The 21,452-nt window shown below is 58.1% G+C and overlaps 2 protein-coding genes across 11 annotated transcripts in view; both read right to left on the bottom strand.

The window, feature by feature from the left end:
- Positions 1-1,278: 1,278 nt before the first annotated feature.
- Positions 1,279-7,978, bottom strand: AQP12B (aquaporin-12). Its single transcript, XM_004427806.2, is given in 4 exon segments — positions 1,279-1,448; positions 5,220-5,336; positions 7,373-7,876; positions 7,879-7,978. Coding segments are annotated over 4 exon segments (891 nt in total).
- A 5,775-nt stretch (positions 7,979-13,753) lies between these two features.
- The window catches only part of KIF1A (kinesin family member 1A), a 101,204-nt gene continuing 93,505 nt past the window's right edge, over positions 13,754-21,452 (bottom strand). For all 10 annotated transcript variants that reach the window (XM_087424581.1, XM_087424582.1, XM_087424575.1 and 7 more), the window contains 5 exons: positions 20,883-21,007; positions 19,666-19,818; positions 18,867-19,059; positions 17,878-17,996; positions 13,754-17,464 (listed from right to left, as the gene is read on the bottom strand). In XM_087424581.1, coding sequence (XP_087280707.1) covers positions 17,422-17,464; positions 17,878-17,996; positions 18,867-19,059; positions 19,666-19,818; positions 20,883-21,007 — 633 coding nt within the window. In that variant the 3' untranslated portion in view covers positions 13,754-17,421. The remainder of the gene's footprint in view (positions 17,465-17,877; positions 17,997-18,866; positions 19,060-19,665; positions 19,819-20,882; positions 21,008-21,452) is intronic.

Raw genomic sequence — 21,452 nt, 5'->3', positions numbered from 1 at the left:
ACAGCCTCTGCTGTCTCTGCTGCTGCTGTGGTGACTGTCCCCTAGCGCTGGCCCCGCCCTATCCACATAGACCCCCCGCAAGGGGAGCTGGTTGGTCTTCCATCTCATCGCTGCCTTGTGCTCACAGTCCTTTTTCTAGAAGCCTCTGCACAGCCCCATCAGGCCCTCTGGAAGCCACACAGGGCTGGCTCTCAGGCCCTATCCCAGGGTGGCCTGGCCTGCTCACTGGCTCCCAGGGAGGCCCCTCTGAGGAAGGAGTAGGAGGCTGGGGCTCAGACAGCAGCCTCACTACCAGGCCGGGTGGGGGAGTGGAAAGAAAGGGGTGAAGGGGCAGCCACGGGAAGTGGGGTGGGGGGGTCTTCTTTCTCTCCCACCCCCGGGAAGCTGGTTCAGGAAGACAAGGCCTTTGCTTGGTGTCCTCCGGGAAAAGCTCACCCTGGGCCTCTCTGTGGTTTCTTCCTCTTGTCCTTCTCAGAGATTAGGGTGGGGCCTTGGGCTGGAGCCCCTTCCAGCCTCACTCCCTGGATGGGGCCCCAGGAACTCCCAGCTGAGGGGGCTTTGTCCTCCTGGGGTGGAAGTTTCTAGATCAGCTCTGGTCTTTGGGGAGGATATGTCTGGAGGCTCCTTCCACCCTGGCGGGGAGCCCAGGGTCCTGCAGTGAAGGCCCCAGCGATTGGAAAGGATTTGTGTGGCTCTGAGGCCCTGTGGGGCTGCTCCCTGAGGGTCACGGTGCTGGCGGCCAGCAGGATTGGATTCCCTGTGTCCAGCCCACTTCCCTGCAGCCTCAGGCTCCAGCCACCATCCTTAACATCCCCAGCAGGTCTCAGGGTGTGGTGGCCTCTCAGATCTCCCTAGGCTGCGGGCACTGGGGCATGTCCAGGGCAGCCAGACACGATCTATGGAACCTTCTACCCTTGGGTCTTCTCAGGACCAGGCTGACTCACCCTGGCCTTTCATAGGTCTTACTTTTTATTCTGATTCTGTAAAGAGGAAAGAGAGACCTTGTGGGAAGATGGAAGCAACTCAGACCAGCCTTCCCTGTGTATCTGCCTCACCTCTGCCTGCCCTTCCAGAAGACTCTCTCAGGCCCAGGGAGACTAGCACATCTTAGGAATAGTTTATTGAAACATGGTTTCCAGGGAGGAAGGCGGTGTGAGTCTGGTCCCCTGCTTGGCTCAGGGAGGTTTCAAGGTCCAGCCAGGGACCCAGTCGTCACGTGATGCTCACACGGAGCATGCAGGCTCAGCTGGAGCTTGGCGGCTACTGCCCCAGCCTATGTCACCCAGGCTCCCGGCCTCTGCACTCCTCTGGAGGCATCTGGGTGTCTGTAGGCCCTAGGGCCGGCTTCCCTCTGAGGGTTTGATACTTATTCTTCTGACTATAGAACAGGTTCCTCTGGAAAAGGCAAGGAAGCTGGCCATGATACAGCAAGACAGCCAGGACCATCCCTGCAGGAGAGGAGTGTCAGACCATAGGGCCCGGCGGACTCACTGCAACCCAAGACAGCCCAGACACTCACACCCCAGACCCTCTGTAGGACGAGGGGGCCTGCAGAGCTGCACCAGGGGGGCCTTGCCTGGACTCTGGTCTCGCTCTTCCCAGCAGCCCTCTCCCCCAGGGTGCCTGCCCCTTGGAAATGGGGACAAGCCACTGGGAACTCTGTGCACTTCTAGACCGTGCTCTGAGGACCTGGGTCCAGCACTCCCTGCACAAACACCCTGAGCCACGTGCAGAGCCTGCTCGGCTTCTTTCTTCCCAGGGCTGCCTCCCGAAGGTGATCTGTCATCCATGTGGGTGGCTGTGGGTGATATGGTGATGGGGGATATGGGTGGGGCCTGGGCTGGGAGGAGCAGGGGGCCAAGGGGTGGGGGCGGGGCCTGGCTGACTCCTAGTCCCCAGGTTCTGCCCAGAACTCCCAGAGTGGAGGACCCTAAATTCCCACCTGGCCGTCCAGGTCATTGGGAAGGTAAGTTTGCCAAGGCTGGAGAAGAGAGCACATTTTCTTTAAGTTTGATGTAAAGCCTTTAAGGATTTTTGACTGTGGTGTATGAGCCCCCACTAGTAGCTCTTGCTTGGCCTGCAAAGTTCGGGGCAGCCTGGCCAGGGTCGGCTGCCGTGAACACCACCAGCCCCATGGCTCCTGAGAATGGCCCCTGTGCCCACACGTGCCCATGCTCCGCTTGCAAGGTGGATGCTGGTACCACCCCCACTACAGAGGAAGGGCAGGCCCAGGGAGGTGAAGTGACTTGCTCAGGGTCACCAGCCATAGGTGCCAGGTGGAGAGTCACACCCAGATGAGCCACCCCCACTTCCTACTCCTAACCACCAGGGGGCGCTGCCTCCATCCCGCACCCGTCCTCAAGGCAAATTCTCACTGAACTTCTGGGCAAAGATGGTAAACAGAACACATTTCTCTGTTTTGTTGTTTCCTGAAACTGCTCTAAAATGACAGAGATTTTGTAAATGGTGTCAGCCCACCAAGATGAGGGAGAGGAGGAGACGCCACACAACGTCGGAAGCTGCAAAGCAAGTGGAAGACAAACAGGAATCAAGGCAGCAGCCGCCTCAGTCCGTAGCACAGAAAGCTGGAAAACAACCCATTTTGTTCCAGAGAATCCCCCAAAGTTTCAGCAGGTTGCAGCCCCAGGTCCCTCTGGAGGTGGGCACACTTGGTGCTGACCTGGGAGGATGGACTGCAAGTCTGTGTGAGAAGCACAGAGTCCCAAAGGCCCATAACCGTGGAGACAGCCTTGGACGTCCGGCTGACCCCGGCGGGAGACAGGGCGTTCTCTAGGAGGGTGTGTGGACTAGGGCCAGCGGGAGCATCCAGAGGTTGGGAGTCCCCTACCAAAGCAGGGACGCAGTTGGCATGTGCACATGGGGTGCTGAGCTCCCAGCCTCTTCTCCACTCGGCCCCTGAGAGGCTTCCAAAGGGAATCCTAATGGCTTCGGCCGTCACCACTGCAGTTCTGGAGTTAGAGGCTGTACTGGGTTGAATGGTGTCCCCCCAGATTCAGTCCTTCCCAGAACCTCAGAACATGACCTTATTTGAAATAGGATCTTTGCAAATGTGAGGAGTTGAGATGAGGTCACACTGGAGTAGGGTGGACCCTAAATCCAGTATTACTGGTGTCCTACGAGGAGAGACAGACAGAGACACACAGGGAGACGGCCATGTGAAGGTGGGCAGAGATTTGAGTGATGCGGCCACAAGCCAAGGAACGCCCAGGAGTGAGAGCAACACAGAAGCCAGGAAAGCTACAAGGACCCCCCTCAGCCCTCAAAGAGAGCATTGCTCCCCTCCAAGACCGTGCGAGACACATTCCTGTTGTTTTAAGCCTCTCAGTTTGTGGTGCTTTGCTCTGGTGGCCACGAAGTGAATGTGAGGCCATGGAGGGGGCCTCTCACCCTCAGAAGGACAGAGATCTCCAGCCAGGATTCAACACCTGGCCCCGCCGACAATTGAGTGGGGTCTGAGCCAAGACATCTTATTTCAGACACCGAGGTCTCAAATTTTCCTGCCAGGGCCCCTTCTCAGGACACTGTTGGGAGATGTGCTCCACCCCAGAGAAGCGGTAAGCCAGAATAGGCAACGCAGGGCCATCACTGAATAGAGGATGGGGCCATCGGGGGAATTCCCGAGTTGTCCATACATCTCGGGCGAAGTTGACAGCAGAAGACACTGGTGCTAGATTCATGAAAGGAACAGAACACTGAGCCAAGGAGAAGCGCGACCATCCCTAACTGTGGGGAACAAGCAGTCGTACAGGAAACAGTCCTCCTGGGTCGTCAAAGCTCAGCTGTGCCCAGTGTTTACATGGTCAGAGCCACTACAGCCTGACCTATTGGTCTCCTCCAGCACATCTGTAAACCTCCCCCAGGGTGAGCACGGGATGGGGTGTGCATGGAGCCAGCAAGAAGGAAGGGGTCCAATCCCCATGTCCATGTGGAGAGCCGAGTTAAAGCCTAAACTGAAAAATCTCAAAGCAGCCCTGCCAGCCCGTTATTTAGAGAGGAGGAGGTGAATATGGAACCACCCAGCTAGAAGAGGAGAAGCTGCCTCTGGGAAGGGACCCGGGGCAGAGGAGGAGACCGCTGCTTTCCTTCATCCCTTTCCTAGGACTACACGCACGCAAGACTGAGATACAGTGGAAACTGAAGTTACAAATAGTAGTGATGTCATCGTCCCAGGGAAGAGTGTCGCTTGGGGGCTCTCCAGACTTGCTTCTTCTCCCCCCGGGAGGCTGGGGCTGTCTCCCTGAGAGGTCCCCCAGTGTAGACTGAGAGAAGTGGAGGAAGCTTTCAGAGTTCCACCGGACCTCAATTACCTAGCTGATAGAGGTGTGGAGAGCGTGGTGGGGCCAAGGGGCTGAGACCAAGGGCAGGAGGGGGTGTGAACTCCACCTGGGGCCTCAGACCCTGGGCCTGGAATCACTTGGATGCCATGGCCGTGGATGGCTCCATCCCCTCCCCCTGTGCTCACCCTACCTTCTCTGCTGCTCCTCTGCCCGAGGGAGGTGCAGGGAAGGAAGGTGCCCATGGTAGGTGGTCTGAGGGGGGTTCCCTGGCTTCAGGGAGTCACAGGGTGGCTTCACCCAGGGGCCATAGGGGACAGCCATCTCACGTCACAGCCCCATCCAGACAGCACGCTCCCTTTTGCTGTCTAATGCGGCCCACCGTCCCCCGAGGCTCCACAGTCGTGAGGACCAGCGCCCTCACGGTCAGGGGGCCGCTGGCTCTGTGAGGATGCCCTGCAGGGGGCACGGGAGCCCTGGCACAGGGAGCCCCCACTGGAGGTGCCATCCTTGCCTGTCTGCCCAGCACCTCGGAGGGGTCCTCCTCTCCCCCACCTCTGCCACCCTTGGCTCCAGCCCCCTCTGTGATGAGGTTCAAACCAAGATGGGCCACTCAGAGCCCCTCCCCCCAGGATAAGGGGAGCCCTCAGAACCCATGAAGGCAGCCAGAGAGCGCTGACCTGGCATCCTTCCCTCCCCTCAGGACCCCACAGCCAGGAAGCCTCTGGGTCCAGCAGCCCCTGAATGGACTCCCCACCAATGGGCTGGGCCCCACAGGCATGTCCACCAGGAATGCTTTGTGTGACCATCCGTGTCCGCAGACCCTGAGCTACCGCCTAGGGCCGGCCTTGCCTCCTGCCCCCAGGGTTTCTCAGAGCCGGCACAGGAGCTCCACTGTGGGCCTCGGTGACCCCTTACCCTTACCTGTCAGAGGGCCCAGCCAGTACACTTGGGCGTACTCCATCAAGGTGTGCCCCGAGCAGTGGAAGGTGACGGAGGCAGCCAGGGTGGGGTTGAAGAAGGCAGACATGAAGGGCCCAGTTGCAGAGGGAAGCACAGACAGGCCTCGCCCTGACTCTGCCTGCAGCTGCCCCGCTCACCAGGACTAGAGCCACCCTCCGAAGTGCCCTCCGAGAGTCCTACTGTGTGCGGGGCCTGGGCGGGCTCTCTGCACACAGGCCGGGAGCCCAGCCCGTCTTCCTCCCCTTGTACTGATGGGAACGTGAGTGGGAGTCCCACTCATCCTAGGCCAAAACTTGTGGGGTCAGGGGGTAACCAGGGTAAGAGTCTCTCCAGGGATGTCCAATGCCCGTCCTGACCTGTCATCCCCTAGGATAGACTCATGTCCCCCAGTCCTTTTCTTTACCAAACCCCCACCTTGTGAGAGGTCATCTTTGAGAGAGAGACACAGAGACAGAGACAGAGATAGGGAGAGAGACAGAGAGAGAGAGAGAGAGAGAGAGTGTGGAGAGGGACTCGGCCTAACGAAGCAACACCAGAAGAGAGGAGTAGACTGGGCAGGCGAGGGGAGCCCTGGAAAAGCAGCTAGATCCGGGCCAGCATGTGGGGACTTCCCCCTGGGCAGGGCCAGAGCAGAGTCTGGGCTTGAGGAGAGCAGGACACAGATCCTGAAGCCGGAGGGTGGAGACCAGGCTCGGGCAGCTGTGCTGACTCTCGGGGAGGCACCTGGGTGGCTCCTGTGTGGACAGCAGGGCTCTGGAGCGTCACCCAGGATCGGATCCCAGGCCACGCGGCTGCAGAGCCCTGCCCGTGGCAAGCTCTCTGCTCACTGTGCCTCAGTTTCCCCACCTTGTACATGGACTCTAGTGGCACCTTCCCGGGCCCATTGTGGTCCAGGTCCCGCAGTGTCTGCCCTGTGCCAGGCCGTGGTCAGTGTCTCAGAAAGTCAGCCCTAAGTCCTAGCTCTGTCCTTATTGGGCCCAGCCCACCTGGGATGGAGACTTCGGAGAGCTCGGCCCTCAGCCCCCATCCTCTTGTATCTCCAGTGCCCTGAGCAGGAACGAGCTGCTTGGTGAATAATCTGTAGCCCATTGTTATAGGATGCCCTCTCCAGAGGTCCTGCCAAGTGGAAGGCTCGTGTCCCTCCCAGCATAGGGGTGGCACCTGGCAACCTTCCTGGAAGGCCCTGCTGTCCTGCCTCATCCCCATCCCCAGTGCTCAGGGGCAGAGGGAGTGGCCATGCCAGGAGGACCCCTCCCACAGGAGCAAATCGCTGAGACAGAATGATGGCAGAGCCCACTCGGGAATTTATCAGCAGCTCCTGCCTGGCACCTCCAAGTTCTGTCCCCAGCTCTGTCCCTAATCCAAGGATGGCAGGAACATGAGGTCAGCAGTCGGTGTCTCCTACACTGGCCCTTGGCTCTCTGCTTCTCCACGAGGGTGGGAAAGGGGCTCCCCATCATGCTGAGGGGCAGGCTGTCATGGGGGAGCCCCAGACAGGTGACCAAGGCCCACCTGGGGGCCAAAAGCTGGGAAGGGGGTGCTGGTTTAGGCCAAGGCTAGGAGCCAAGAGTGGCTTCCACAGGGGCTGAGGGACCCCATGAGAGCTTGGGCAGGAGGCTTGGCCGGGGGAGGGGAGGCAGTCCAGACAGGCAGGGAGGATGAGAGTGGCTGCCCTCTCTGGAGACATTGAGGGCCAGGTGGGGAGCGGGGCATGTGAGTGAGGAAGAAACGGCACTTGGCCCTCTAGGAAGGCATGACGGAGGGGGCGGGGCCTCCAGGCCAGATTCTGGGCCTGGGAAGCTGCACGTGCCACTCCACCTGCCCAGGTGCAGAGCTTCTGGGAGGAACAGAAGTAGCTCAGAGTGTGAAGGGTCCGGCCAGGAAGGATGGCCTGACAGGGGCTGGGGCCCCATCCCTACCACCGCCCCCACCATGCTGTGTCCAGCACACCACCAGCTTCCCAGGAAATGACTCCCCCCCACCAGTCTCTGTGGGCTTGCAAGCCCCCTTGGCCGGCAGCCCCTCTCCCGAGTGTCCTCAGGTGTGAGTGGCATGGCAACCACACTGGCATGGAGGTTCAGATGTGGCCTAGTGGAGAGGCAGCCGGGTCTCACCTGTGTAGGCCATGATAGTGACCAGCAGGGCCACGGCTGGCACCCTGTAGAAGGAAAGACTGTTCTGGAAGCGCAGGAGGGTCAGATGGAAGAAGAAGGTGCAGGCGCCTTCCACCAGTGCACCGTGGGGGACTGTCATGCACAGGGCAGAGCTGCAGCGCTCGGCCATGAGGTTCTTGAGGACATGCAGGTCGTTGAGCTCCCAGGCCCAGTAGAGCCGGGTCAGGGTGCAGGCCACCTGCATGCCCAGCCCCTGGGCCGCCAGCTTCAGCAGCGTGGCGGGCAGAGAGGCCTCGGCCAGGAGGAGCTCTTGCAGCGACACGGTGGGGTTGGCCGAGGCCCCATCGCAGGTCGCCCTGTGTACCAGGAAGAGCAGGAAAAGCAGGGTCAGCAGCAGGTCCGGGCCAAAGCCCCCGGCCCAGGGCCCGATCTCCACCAGCATCCGCATCTCCAGGCAGCAGGACCCCAGCTGGGCCGCACCCGCCGCCTCCCGGGTGAAGCTGGGAAAGCGCCTGCCGGGAGCAGGGCCTGGGATGCCCTCCTGGCCGCCTGGCAGAGGGCGAAGGTGGCGAAGAAGAAGCAGAGGGACCTGTTCAGACCGGCCATTGGCCCGGGGGCTCCACGAGGAGCCAGGCTGAGCAGGGGACCTGAGCTGACGTGTCAGGGGTTGGCCCCAAGGGTGAGGGAGCTGTGGGAGAGTGCGCCTGGGCTGGCCGCTTCTGGGAACGCCACATCTGTGCCTTCATCTCCATCTCCACCAGCTTCTGGCTCAGGTGCAGAACCAGACACACCCACAGCGGACCGCCCCTCGGCCAGGCGTCCTCCCTGGGACGTGAGACACGCCAGGCCCCTCACCCCACTCGGCCAGCCCTGGGTGCTGGAGACAGGCCATAGTTCTTCAAAGCCTCCATGGGAGCTCCATGACTCACACCCCGGGTTAGCTGGCACCACGGGCACAGTCTGGCAGCTCCCCGTGCCTGGACTGAGTCCCCGCGTGGGCGAGGGTCCCTGGCTCTGTCTGCACTCTGGGTCACCTGCCACCAGTTCCCTCCATGGAGGCAGCCGTCTGTGGGGGCCAGGTCTCCCACAGGAGGGAGCTGTGGGTGCTCCAGCAGGGCTGTGCTGGACTCCTCAGGAAGCTGAACCTGCAGAACTGGGCCCTCCTCACCATGTATTTTGATTTTCTTCCTGGCAGCATAGACAAATAAAAATGCATTTCTAAGGATGCCTGTGAGTCAGTCCTGAGCGAAATAGCTGGCTGAGAAGTTGAGGTGCTTCCTACAGACCCCAGAGTGTGGTAAACTGGGAAGTGAGGACCCCCTCCCTCGGCAAGTGGGGTTCTCTGTGAAGCCCTCCTCATCTCGTTCATGTGGGTAACGGGCCCCCTTCTGAAGACACATCGCTGGGCCGTGGCTCTCAAGTTCAGAGGGACTGGAGAGTTGGGGACGCTCCTGGTGACTCTGCACTGGACATTGGCCAGGATGCAAGAACACAACGTCCTGAGGTTGTGGTCTTGGGGGCTCGAGGCCATCGACGCGCCACAGTGACCCCAGGACGCGATAGAGAAGGAGCCGACATGCGGAAGGGGGCGGCCCTCACTGAGATGATGGGGCCACCTGCCCCAGACAGGGCGACTGCACTGGGTCTCTGAGGGCTGGCTGGATTCACCAGCCAATGCCTGGTGGAGCAGACAGTCCAGGCAGAGGGAACAGGCTGAGCAAAGCGCAGAGGCCCATGGTGGGGTGGGGTGGGCAGAAGCGTGGTAGAGTAGGGGCCTGCTCAGCTAGGGAGGGGCGGCGTGCCCCGAGCCCCACCCTCAGGCCTGTCCTGGAGGGAAAGGCTGAGGAGAGGTGTGGCATGTAAGGAGTCCTGTATCAAGATGTCCATGAAGAGGAGGAATAAGTTGGGGAGGGAGAGGCAACTGCTGTCAAAGATCCAGGTCCAGGGCCAGCCCCGTGGCATAGCGGTTAAGTGAACACGCTCTGCTGCTGGTGGCCCGGGTTTGAATCCCGGGCGCACACTGATGCACCGCTTGTCAGGCCATGCTGTGGCGGCGTCCCATATAAAGTGGAGGAAGATGGGCATGGATGTTAGCCCAGGGCCAGTCTTCCTCAGCAAAAAGAGGAGGATTGGCACGGATGTTAGCTCAGGGCCGATCTTCCTCAGAAAAACAAAAAAGGTCCAGGTCTCTTGGACACAGAACTGTCACCGGCCACACCATGCAGGGTGACACATCAGCAAGGCAGGTGGGACAGTGGGAGACGGGTACCTGCCTATGACACGACCCCGTCCCCTGCAGATTCTGGGCAGAGCCGGGGAGGTGGGTTCTGAGCACAGGAGCCAGAGACCCGCAGGGTGAGGGCTCCACTGTCCAGACACCGCCAGGGGACGACCATCGGAGAAGGGGGTACAGGCGACGCCTCCACCCCTGCTCCGTCTTCTCCCGTGCCCACCTGGAGGACCCCCACAGCCTGCAGCAGCACCTGACCACTCCCCTACAGCACCTTCCCTGTCCTGCTGTCCCCCTGCCTGCCCCTCAGGAGAAGGCAGGACCACCTCTCACAGCAACCTCTCCTCTCCTTCCTTCCCAGGAGCGGCTCCAAAGATTAAAAAAAAAAACTGCCATCAAAATTGGTTTGAATTTCCTTCCAAGGAGTTCCGCTGAGCACAAGCGCTTGGAGGAGGTGCTGAGCGTGACGTCACGGGGGGTCAGCCGGGCCTGGCCACCACCGCCAGCTGCTGACTCCCAGAGCGCCGCGGAGTCAGTCCTGCTCATGCCCCAAATGCCGGCCTGTCACCTGCAGCATCTCTGGATTTCCCAGCAGGCCCCTCCGACCCGGGGTTGACACCCCAGCTCTGAACCCGGCTCCCTTAGAGCGGGTTGCAGCACATTTGATGCGGAGGGCTGGAACCAGTAAGGCCTTCCTTCTTTCCTCAGAAGCAGTTCCACCAGCACTGAGGGGCCCTGTCATCTCACGCCCCACGTCTCCGCCTCCCTTACAGTTCCTTCTGTTTTTATTTTCCTAATCCAGCGCCTGTCCCTCCCAGCCTCCCCTTGTATAGGCCAGGCGACTGAGACCAAGGAGGAAGGGACCTGCAGCATGGGGACAAGGAGCTGACTTTAGTTTGGGTTGTCCCAGTAGACAATTTTGAGGTCCAGAACTTTCCCTGAGGTGGGGAAGGAGTGGGGAGAGGGGGCGAGGTTAACCCCACAGGAGGACCACCCCGGGGCAGCCTCGCAGGCATCCGCCACCGTCCCCCTGCCCACGGGACCTCACGTTGGAAGGCATACCCTCAGCATTCCCTTCTCTGCTCTCAGTGCCCCCCGCCCGCCCCATGCCGCAGGGTTTCCCAGGCCTCCCTGCCTCTGCTTCAGGCCGCCAGCCCTCCACTCTGCCTCCCCTCATCCTGCAGCCCAGGGCCTGCCCCCTCCCCCACCCACCTCCCTCAGCCACGCACTCCCAGCACGGACCCTCACGAACACCCTCCACTCCACGCCTGGGCTGTCAGGTGCAGCTGCAGGAGTCCTCGGCCACAGGGCCTGTGAGGATCACTAACAGTAACGAGCGCCGCCTCTGTCGGACACTGCCCTGCTCCAGCTGTGCACTGAATGTTCTCCACTTCAGCTCGCGGCAGTCCTGGGGGTCCCACTCTACAGATGAGGAAACGGAGGTTCAGGGAGGCCGGCTAGGTCACACGCCCAAGTCTTCCTTATTTCAGAGAGCAGGACTTGAGAACCTCGCTCGTTGGCACCCTCCATACCCTTGTGAAGCAGCTGGAGCTGCAAAACCACCTCCATTTCCCCGTCTGGGCCCTTTGTGTCCCCTACTCTGCAGCCACCTTTCCTTTGCACCATGTCCCTCGGGGGCATCAGCCCCACTCCTTGGGCTCACGTCAGGCAAGGGGGGATTTGCCCGTATATGTTCCTTAGCTGGTTCCTTGTAAACATCCATCAGGAAAGGGTAGGTCCTGCTGCAGGTGTGGGGCGACGGGGAGGCTTGGGGCAGGAACCGGGAGCCACAAGCTGCATCTGGAGAGGGCAGTGTGTGTCAGGAGGGGGCACCGTGGAGCCAGGACTCTGAGCTGATGGGGCTGGGCACGGAAGGACTCCATCAGCCTCAGTTATGAACACAGTTGCTTTACACACATGTATACAGGATTTTCTATGTGCATTGTTTTCGTTTCTCTAGGGCAGATACCAGCAGTAGGATTGCTGAGTCATATGGAAGGGTATGTTCAAATTTCTAAGAAATTTCCAAACCATTTCCCAGAGTGGCTGTACCATTTGCATTTCCACAAGCAATAGAAGGGAGTTCCAGTTGCTCTGCCTCCTCAACAACATTTGATATTGTCAGTATTTTTTTTAAATTTTAACTGTTCTAATAAGTGTGTAGTGGTATCTTCTACCACTTTTAAATTAGGTTGTTTTGTTTCTTATTATTCCTTATTGTATGTATTATTGTATTTATTTTTTCTTATTATTATTTCTTATTATGGAGTTTCAAGAGTTCTTTATTCTGGAGACAAATCCTCTGTCAGATAGACGATTTGCGAATATCTTCTCCCTGTCTGTAGCTTGTCCTTTCATTTTCTCAACAGTGTCTTTCATGGAGCAAAAGTTTTAATTGTGATGAAGTTCAGTTTTGAATTTCTTTTCTTTTATGGATAGGGCTTTTGGTGTCACGTCTAACAACACTTTGCCTAGCTCTGTATCCTGGAGATTTTCTTCCATGTTCTCTTCCAGAAATTTTATAGATTTAGATTTTACATTTAGATCTATGATTGATTTTGAGTTTTGTATAATGTGTGAAGTTTAGGTTGAGGTTCATTTTTTAAAACATATCAATGTCTAATTGTTCCAGCATTATTTGTTGGAAAGACTATCCTTTCTCCATTGGATGGCTTTTGCACCTTTGTAAAAAAAAATCAATTGGCTATAGTTGTGTGAGTCTGTTTCTGGATTCTCTCTTCTACCCTGTTGATCTCTGTGTCTGCCCCTTCACCAGGACCACACTCTCTTGGTAACTGTTGATTTATAGTAAATTTTAAAATTGAGTGGTGTGATTCTTCTCACTTTATTCTTCTGTCAAATTTGTCTTAGCTATTCTAGTTCCTTTACTTTCTACATAACTTTTAGAATCAACTGATATCTACAAGGAATTTTGATTGAGATTGTGTTGAATTTATAGATCAATTTGGGGGGAGATAACATCTTAACAATATTGATCCTTCCAAACTATGAACCAAATCTATGAACTTAGGTCTTCTTTGATCTCGCTCATCAATGTTTTGTAGTTTTCAGCATAGAGGTTTTGCATGTATTTTGTTAGATTTATACCTATGTAGTTCATATTTTTGGTGCTATTATGAATGGTACTGTTTTCCTAAATCAAATTTCCAATTGTTTACTGCTTGTAGATAGAAGTAATATTGGTGTTTGTATATTGAGCTTGATTCTGCAACCTTGCTAAACTCATTTATTAATTCTAGTAGCTTTCTGTATATTCTTTTGAATTTTCTACTTATACAATTATGCCATCTATGAATAGAGCTTTATTTCTTTCATTCTGATAGTAGGCCTTTCCTTTCTTCATTTCGCCTTATTGCACTGCTTAGGCCCTCCAGTACCATGTTGAATAGGGGTGATGATAGAGGGCATCCTTGTTTTGCTCCCAATCTTGAGGGTTAAGCACTCGTTTTTTTGCCATTAAGTATGAAGTTAGCTGTAGCTTTCTTGAGAACACCCTTTATTGGGTTAAGGAAGTTACCGTCTATGTAAAGGTTTGGTTAACAATGGATGTGGGGTTTTGTCAAATGTTTTTTGTGCGTCTATAGAGATGATAATGTGATTTCTCTCTTATTAGGTAACTCTAGTAAATTACATTGATTTATTTTGGAGCCAACCTTGCGTTCCCAGGATAAACTCCACTCAGTCATGAGGTATTTCCTCTTTACATATTATTGGATTCAATCTGGTAAAATGTTATTGAGGATATTTGTCTCTATGTTGAAGGATATTGATCTGTAGTTTTATTTTCTTGTAATGTCTGTGTCTGGTTTTGGTAGCAGGGTAATGCTGACCACATGTCACTGGGGGCTGCCTGGGCATGAAGCTGGGAGCACAGGGTTGGTGTGCCTGTGGGCACCTGGAGCTGTTCAGACAGGTGCAGCCAGGTACTGAGGGAAGCAGGTGGGCACTCCCATGATGAACACCTTCTTGTAACCCCACCCCTCAAGGCTCTCTCCCTTCCCCGCCTCATCACTGGGGAGGTGGGTGCTGTCTCCGGAAGGTGCAGGACACCTGGTCCCTGTGACCATTTTTGGCCCCATCTAACAGATCTAATGCACAAATAAAGCCACAGCGGAGACCCACGGGTCTGGTGTTGCATGAGGAGCCACATTTATTCTTAATTGGACAGAGCCTTAAGTGCACACACACAGTACAGGAGCCTAGAGCCTAACATTCGGGTTTAGGACGTCAGGGAACTAGAGTCATTACCTCAGGATGGCGGTTACAGTGCAGGGGCCGGAGTGTGCCACACAACCACGTATGTACAAGCCACAAGGGAACTCGGGGGACCACTAGCTACAGGAAGCACAGGCCCGGGAAGAAGCCACAGCCTCTGTCGATCCTGGGGGAATGCTTGCCCCATCTCAGGAATAAAGGAGGGCGCCTCCCGGAGTCCCACGCAGGGGGGCTGACGGAGGACCAGTGCGGCAATCCCGCTAGCGCCTGCACCATCAGTGACATTCAGGGACCCTCACCAAGCCCTTTGCCACACCTCCCCCAGAGGTGCTGAGGGGGGATCAGGATTGAGGGGAGACCACCTCACCGCAGTCACCCTGGGTGTGTGTGCATGTTTGTGTGCGTGCATGTGCGCCTGTGCGTGTCAGTGAGTCAAACCTTGATGTCTTATAAGTGATTACTCAGGGCGGGGAGGCCTGGGGACCTTACGAGAGCATCAACACTCACCCCTGTGCACCCACCGGGTCCCGCTGGAGCTCAGTGCCAGTTGGCCTGGAACCCAGCATCCCCTCCCTGGGCCTGTCTCTGGGGTCCCAGCAGAAGGAGCTCACCCTCCCTTGGAGGGGACAGAGAGCCCTCCCCAGGCGAGGATGGCCATCCCTCAAACCAAATGAGGCTGCAGCCTGAGCAACATCAAACTTTAAAAAAAAAACATCTGAGAGAGGCTTTCTAGATCTTTCTCTCCTTCCCCACTTAGTGGGAAACAGCAGCCACAGCCAGACCTGACTTTCCTCCCTGCACCCCACGATGTGAGGGCCCTCAGTGGCCCTCCAGATCAGCCCGTCATGTCATAGATGTGAAGACCGAGTCGCAGTTTGTTAAGCAACTTGTCCCCGGCTTGTGTGACCCGTGGGTAGTTTTGGGCATGAGCATTTCCTGACTCACAGATGGATTTCTCTCCCCAGAAACCCCGGGTTTCTGGACTCCAACCCAGGACCTCCCACTGGAGCAGATCTGAAAGGAGGAAGTGACAGTGGGGATAGGGCCATCAGGTAGCACACACCTGGCTCCTAGTCAAGGCCAAGACAGCACCAGGTCAAAATGAAACAGTCCCTGGGGCACCTCCACGGCCATGGAGGCTCCTGAACTTGGGGGCCATTTTGGGAAACCCTCGCGTGGGCCCCTCCCCTCAGCCCCGTCCCGCGTAGCAGGTGCTCTGCAGGTTGGCTGGCCCCAGACACCTGCGCCCTGGTGGGGGGGCCTCAGACCCTTCCGAGGCCACAGCTTCAGGCTGGTTGACCTGAGTGGGCTGCGGCCTGGGCCCCGCACCTCCAATCTCCCTGCAGTGAGGGGGGCTCTCGGGGACCCGACTCATCTTAGAACAACTCACCCCATCCCTGTTTCTCCTCCTTGCCCTCAAGACCGTCCTAAAAGCCAGAGTAAGTGCTGGTTCCAGACTCTGCAGTCACCTCTGCTCTCTGCATCTCAGTCCAATACCTCCAGGAACGTCTGGAGGGGAGTACGGGCCTCGTGGTTTCTGGACAATGTTTGATGTCAGCCCAGGATGGGAACCCTCATCTGAGGACCTCCACATAAAGCCGCTGAGCCCTGCGTTCACAGATGTGCTTTCTCAGGACCTGACTCTTACTGAGGGAGCTGCTCCATCATTAGCACCTCCCAGGCACTGGGGATGACGGCAGCAGGGAGCGAAGGTAGCCACTGCCACGCTGCCCCTGAGCCAGGTTCGAAAAGGCACGCTCAGTCTCAACTCCCCACCGGGCCTGAGCCCATCATCCCGGGTCGCACGTCTGAGGCGAAGCTTATGGGGCCTGAACAACTTTCCCAAAGGAAAACCTCGAACTGGAACCTTCTTACTTGTATGGGAGCCAACACCATACATCCCCAGGGGAGAGACACTGCAGGCACTTCTGGTCTCAGTGCATGGAACTGGGAGAATGCCCACGTGTCATGTCAGTGCCAGGTGGGGACAGCCTGGGATAAAGGGGGGTCTCAGAACCACTGACACCTGAGTGTGTTAGGGTCGTCCAAACCAAGTGGAAAGGTGAGGGGTCAGTGAGCAACACCCAGCAAGGTCTAGCAAGGGAGGTGGAAGGCACCAGAGAATGGCGTGGACCAAGCAAACCTGGGTGTGATCCTGGTCCTGGAATGCCCAGACCCCATGTGAAACCCGCTCTTGGTGGGCCATGGTGGGGACAGGGGTTTTGTGGCTTGGTTGCTGTTTTTCCTAGAGCTAAAAAGAGGCCAAATGTGCCTTTGGGTGTGGGAACAGGTCCCTGAAGGCCCCTCAGGCCCGTGGTTTCTCTGACGGGTCTGTGGCCTGGGTGACACATGACCAGACTCTCGCCTGGGGCTCACTCCTATCCTGTCCTGGCAAGCTTCAGGCATGGGGTCTGCAGGTGAATCGAAATGGATGTTGTAACAAGAGGTTGGAACAAGACAAGGGCAACAGCCTCACATGCAGAAGGGGAAAGCCCCCTGATGATGGATGACCCCAACACTGGCCGCCCTCACCTGACCCCTCGGAATCTTCTCGCTGGGACTCACAGAAACTCTCTTCTCTGGGGACGAAGAGAGGAAGCCACAGATTTTCTTCCCAGGAGTGACCCTGAGCTCACCCCATTTCTCACAGCAGCTGGAGAAGCTGCGCCACAAGCCCCTCGCTGACTGGACTGTCACCCTGGACCACCTCTAAACCCAGACACCCACGTCCTGCCGGCCTGGACACATGACACAACCCGGTGGGATCCTGACCCTTCTCCCTCCCTGTCCCCGCCAGGACAGCCCCAGACAGCCCAGGCGCCCGTCTGTGTCCTCTCCACACGCTCCAGGGAGAAGCTGCCGGCATTGCCCGTAGAGTCACATCTCAGGTGGGGGTTGTCCAGGTGAGATGTGGATTCTGCCTCCTGCTAGAAGTAACACACGCCACCTTCTGTGCTGCTCGGACTTCAGGCATCAGATCCCCCCTGCCCCGGCACACACACACTCTGGGACGAGGGCCTGCCCCACGCGCAGCTGGGGAGAAGCCTGGCCTGTCCTGATCCCTCCTCACCGTGGTCTTCCGTGGCGGCTGCACCCCCTCCCTGTCTGTCCTAATAGGCTTGGAGAGGCGTGTGGGAACAAACAGGGGTGGGGTCCATCTGAATCCTACAGGTCTATGTGAAGGCATTAGAAATAAATACTTATAAATAGAACACAGTCTTATAGTTAATTTCTGAGTGGGCTGTTTCAATGTCACTAACTAATGTATATTAATTATAAGTCTGTCTATGCTTAAAAAAATATTAGAACACAGCGACGCCCCTGTGACTTGTGCCCTCTGGCCTCGCTAGCGTCTCCCAGTTCTCCCCCCAGGGCACGTTCTCAAAGAAGAAACGACAAACGTGGCTCTGCGGGAGCGCGACAGGTCATGTGCTGCAGGTCCCCTGGCCCAGCCCCGCGTGCCCAGGAGGAGGGGCTCGTCGGCTGTCTGATGGAGGCAGGGCTGGGCGGCGGGTGACGTGATGGATGGAGACGAGGACTGGGGAGTGGGGCCGGGCCTGCTGGCTGTCGGGAGGGCTTCAGCTCAGACCCTCATCTGGGCAGACCTCCTTCGGGAGAGCTTGGAGCTGTGGAGAGGGTCAGGGGGAGCAGCGGTCAGCGCGGGCAGCAGGCGCGGGATGCCAGCAGAAGGGGCCCCACAGCAGACCTCCACGCTGGACAGCCCGTGCCCCTCCCGCTCCCTCATCACCCGGAGAGACTTAATCTCTGTTCTCCGTCAATCTGACTTGGGGGGAGCAGCCCACCCTCCTCCTGTAGTCCCCTGCCTGACTGCCAAAGTATTTTCCCTACACAAAGGCCCACCTCAGGTAGAACGTAAATTTTGAATATCTCAGGAATTTATACACTTTGTGAGTTGCAATAACACCAAAACGAGCCTTAACATCCTCAAGAACGTCCTCCCAGCCCAAATGAGCAAGGAAAGCCCTCCCGTTCTCCTCTGCAGGGGTGGGACACCCATCCAGGTCCCGACAGCCCGTACCGGATGGTCCCGGCCAGGAGGGGGTTGAAGGCGTACAGCCAGTCGTGCATGTCCTTGTCGCTGTTGGCCTGCAGCAGGATGCCACGGTGCTCCGTGCACACCGCGAATGTGTTGGGCGTCTGCAAAGGGAGCCCGCCGTGAGGAGGCACGAGACCTCCCCCGGGTCAGCACACGGCGGTCACCGCTCCACCAGGGCCTGGCTGGGTGGGCGGGCAGGGAAGGGGCACCACCAGGGAAATCTCAAGGATGAGGAAGCAGGAAAGAAGACCCACAGGAGAGGGCAGAGCTGGAAAGGCTGTGGCTCCCTTCCGGAAGGCTCTGCAGTCTTGGCACCCTGTCCCGTCTCATGCCCCAGGGCTACCTTGCCACTGCTCTGCGTCCCCACGGGATGCGTCCACCCCTCACTGGCCCAGGGTCCTTCCCCTAGGATCCTGGTTCAGCTGCTAAACCAGATGTGTCCCCCAGGCCCCATTAATCCTGGCATCTTCTCAAGCCCCAGGTCTCAGCAGACCCTCATTCACACCCCACCCTCACCACAGGGCATCAGAAATCCTCCAGTGGGCATGGTAGCTGCTGGCAGGAAGGAGTCAGGGCTCCTGGCAGACACATTGAGGGCCACTGCTTTTCATAGAGGAGCAGGGGCAAAGCCAGGGGGCCAGGGGGCCCGACTCCTGGGGCCATGGTACCAGGGGTGTCCCCAGGAGGAGGGGACCAGGTTGTTGGCCGTTGAGTGGGAAAGGGTTAATGCCTTCTGGCCCATGGACCAGGGCTCACCACTGCTGGTTGTCACCAAGACTCTGAGCCCCACGGGTGGGCAGAGAGACCCCAGGACATGAGACGCAGAGGGCCAGAGAGGCCGCCCCATGTCCCCGCCCAGGAGAGACGGGACTGGATGGCCTCGGCCTGGAGGTGAGCAGACGCAGGGCCCTGCTGGGGCTTGCTGGGCCCTGGCCAGCCCGGGGCCCACCCATCGTGCTTCCGGGCCGCACCTTGAGCATGGCCTGCTGGTCCTCGCTGTACTCCACCTGGGCAGTGGCGAGGTTGAGCACAAACCTCTCCACGGCGTCCTTGTCGCTGTTGTACATGTAGGCGTACGGCCGCCGCACCACCACAAAGCGCTTGGCCCAGCCGGCCGTGTGCGGCTCCAGGAAGTGCAGGTACCCCTTCTTGGAGACGATCGGGCTGCGGGGCGGGGACACTGCTCGCTTGGCCCCACACGGGGTCCACCATCCACCACCAGAGCCAGGCCCCCGGCAGTGCCGCCACAGCGCAGCTCAGAAAGTGGACCTTCAAGGGGACTAGCCAGGGCCGAGGCTCCCAGGGAAACCTGCCAGAAACCCACCCGGGGGCCGAGACCAGAGCCACCAACCCACCTCTGGGCCTCAGTTTCCTCAGCTGTAAAATGGAGAGACTTTAAAAAAGCTGAAGGTGCTCCTGCCCCATGGCCACAACCCATCAATTATGGTGTTCTCAGGGTGGCCAGGGCCAAGCAGGCACTTAGCATAGTGTCCCAACTGGTAACTTGCAAACTGGTAACTGCAGAAACCATCTTTCTGCAGAGCTGCACATGAGGTCCCTGGCCCTGGGCCCTGCTCTAACCCACCCTCTTGCGCTTAACTGTCTGCTCATTCTCCTCCCCTGTCCCAGGTGAGGGGTGGCCTACCCGAGCCCCTAGTACAGAGCTGTCCCCTGCCCTAGGTCAGGGGCGGCCTGCCTGTCCTTTCGAGGACAGAGCTGGCCGGGCAGTGCTTTAGAGGGGCCCCTGTTTGGGGCAGGGCTCTCACGCACCTGACCCGGATCTCCTGGATGTCGGGAACCAGCAGGCGCTGCGGCTCCTTGTCCACCTCTGATGCCGGAGCAGGGGAGGGGGGCTTCTTTGAATCCGCCTCCGGCACAGGCTCAGGCTCTGGGCTGGCTGGCCGTGAGCAGGGCTGTGGGGTCCTGGGAAAGCAGAGTGAAGCCCTTGCATTCCTGCCAGGAGGCTCCTCACTGGGCCTGGGAACCACCTCCACCGGGGCTTCCCCTGATGGCCAGCGTCATCCCCTCAGAGCCGCTGTGGGGCACCTTTTGGGGTCTGCCCAGCCGTGCCCGGGTCGGAGCTCTGGGCCCGCCCACCTGATTGCAGGATTGTGCTGGGTGCAGTGGGAGGGACCCGGCTGTGCGGGATTCCACACCCTTCTCCCGTGGTGCTTTCTGCCTCCCCTGCTCCACCCCCGTACAAGCGGCTGCAGCAGCTCTTCATCTCCAAAACTGCGCTGAAGTTGACACACCATTCTCAGCGCCCATTTGCGTATAGGGAGCCGCTGGCCCATGGGCACCTGCCAAGCCCGGAGTGACTGACGTGGTGGCCAAGGAAGCCTTCTCAGGATGAGGCCCAGAGGGCTCCATGCCTTTTCTTTCTTTCTTTTTAAGAAAGAAAACTTGGAAACCCTGAGGCATTTTAAAATCTGATGATTAGTCATTCACAGTGTTAGCAATGTTGGGGGTCCCTTCCAACACTCTGCTCGGCAGAGTCAGAGGGTCTTTGTTGACAGCAGTGAGCCTAACTGTTCCCTAAGTTCTGTTTTGTTGCCTTTTTTCCCACTGAGTATTTTATGAGCATCACCTAGTGAAAAGGGTTTTTTGTTTCGTATCGTTTTGACCCGTTCCTGGTTTTATTCATGACTGCACTTTAAATTTATGCTTTAGCAGAAAAGGGCTTGGGACAGAGGGACAGAGAGGTGAGAGGACAGGTGCGGGTGGGGCCCCGGGGGCGGGTCAGTGGGCGGGGCCTCAGGGCAGTGGGCGAGGTCTCCAGGCCGGTTGTAGTGGGGGATCTGGGGCAGGGCCACGGGGGGCCACCCCAGCCAGGCAGGCTTGCAGATCCCCCACCCAGCCCTGCCCTGGACGTGTATAGCCTAAGATCCTTGGCCACGCATGCCCCGCCTTCTCTGCGCTCTGTGCTCTGTGCCGGAGTCACGGCCAGTATCATCAGTCACTTCCCCGGGAGCCTGGAGCTCACTCACCTCAGGTCAGCGGCTCCGTATCGCCCTTCGACCAGAGAGGGGCAGGTGGAGGAGGGGGTGAGCGTGGCCGCCCCCAGAGGGGACATGGACGGGTCCCGCAGCAGGGTGACAGACATCTCGGAGAGCTGCGGAGGAGAAAGAGCCTTTTGGAGGGGACACAGGGAGGGGACAGTCCAGGCCCTCCGTTGGGGGGACACCCCTGCAGGGCTGATCCCTCCACCTTCACTCCAACTTTACCTCCTGTTTAGGGCACCCCCACGCCAACCGCAGGCCAGACCCTCCTCCCAGCCTCCCCTGGGCCCTCTCCCAGCCCCTCCATGCCCCTGTCCTGCCCCTCCCAGGGCTGCAGGCACTGCCCTGCCTCAGGAGGGATTCACGGCCATAGGGCTCCAAAGAGTCCCAGTGAGGCCCACTGAGTGGCGGTCAGGGAAGGAGTAGCCTGAGCCCAGACTTTAGGATGTGTGGCCTGAAGGCTGTGGCAAGAGGCCCATCAGGCAGAGAGAGAAGCCAGTGCAAAGGACGAAGGCTGGACATAGGAGGCTGCAGGCCGAGTGAGGACCCGCGACAGGC

This window comes from Ceratotherium simum, chromosome 37, assembly GCF_057802395.1.
Source record: "Ceratotherium simum simum isolate JZ-2026a chromosome 37, ASM5780239v1, whole genome shotgun sequence".
Classification (NCBI taxonomy): Eukaryota; Metazoa; Chordata; class Mammalia; order Perissodactyla; family Rhinocerotidae; genus Ceratotherium; species Ceratotherium simum.
The sequence above is the reverse complement of the archived record's forward strand: the minus strand, read 5'-3'. Positions and strand labels throughout refer to the sequence as shown.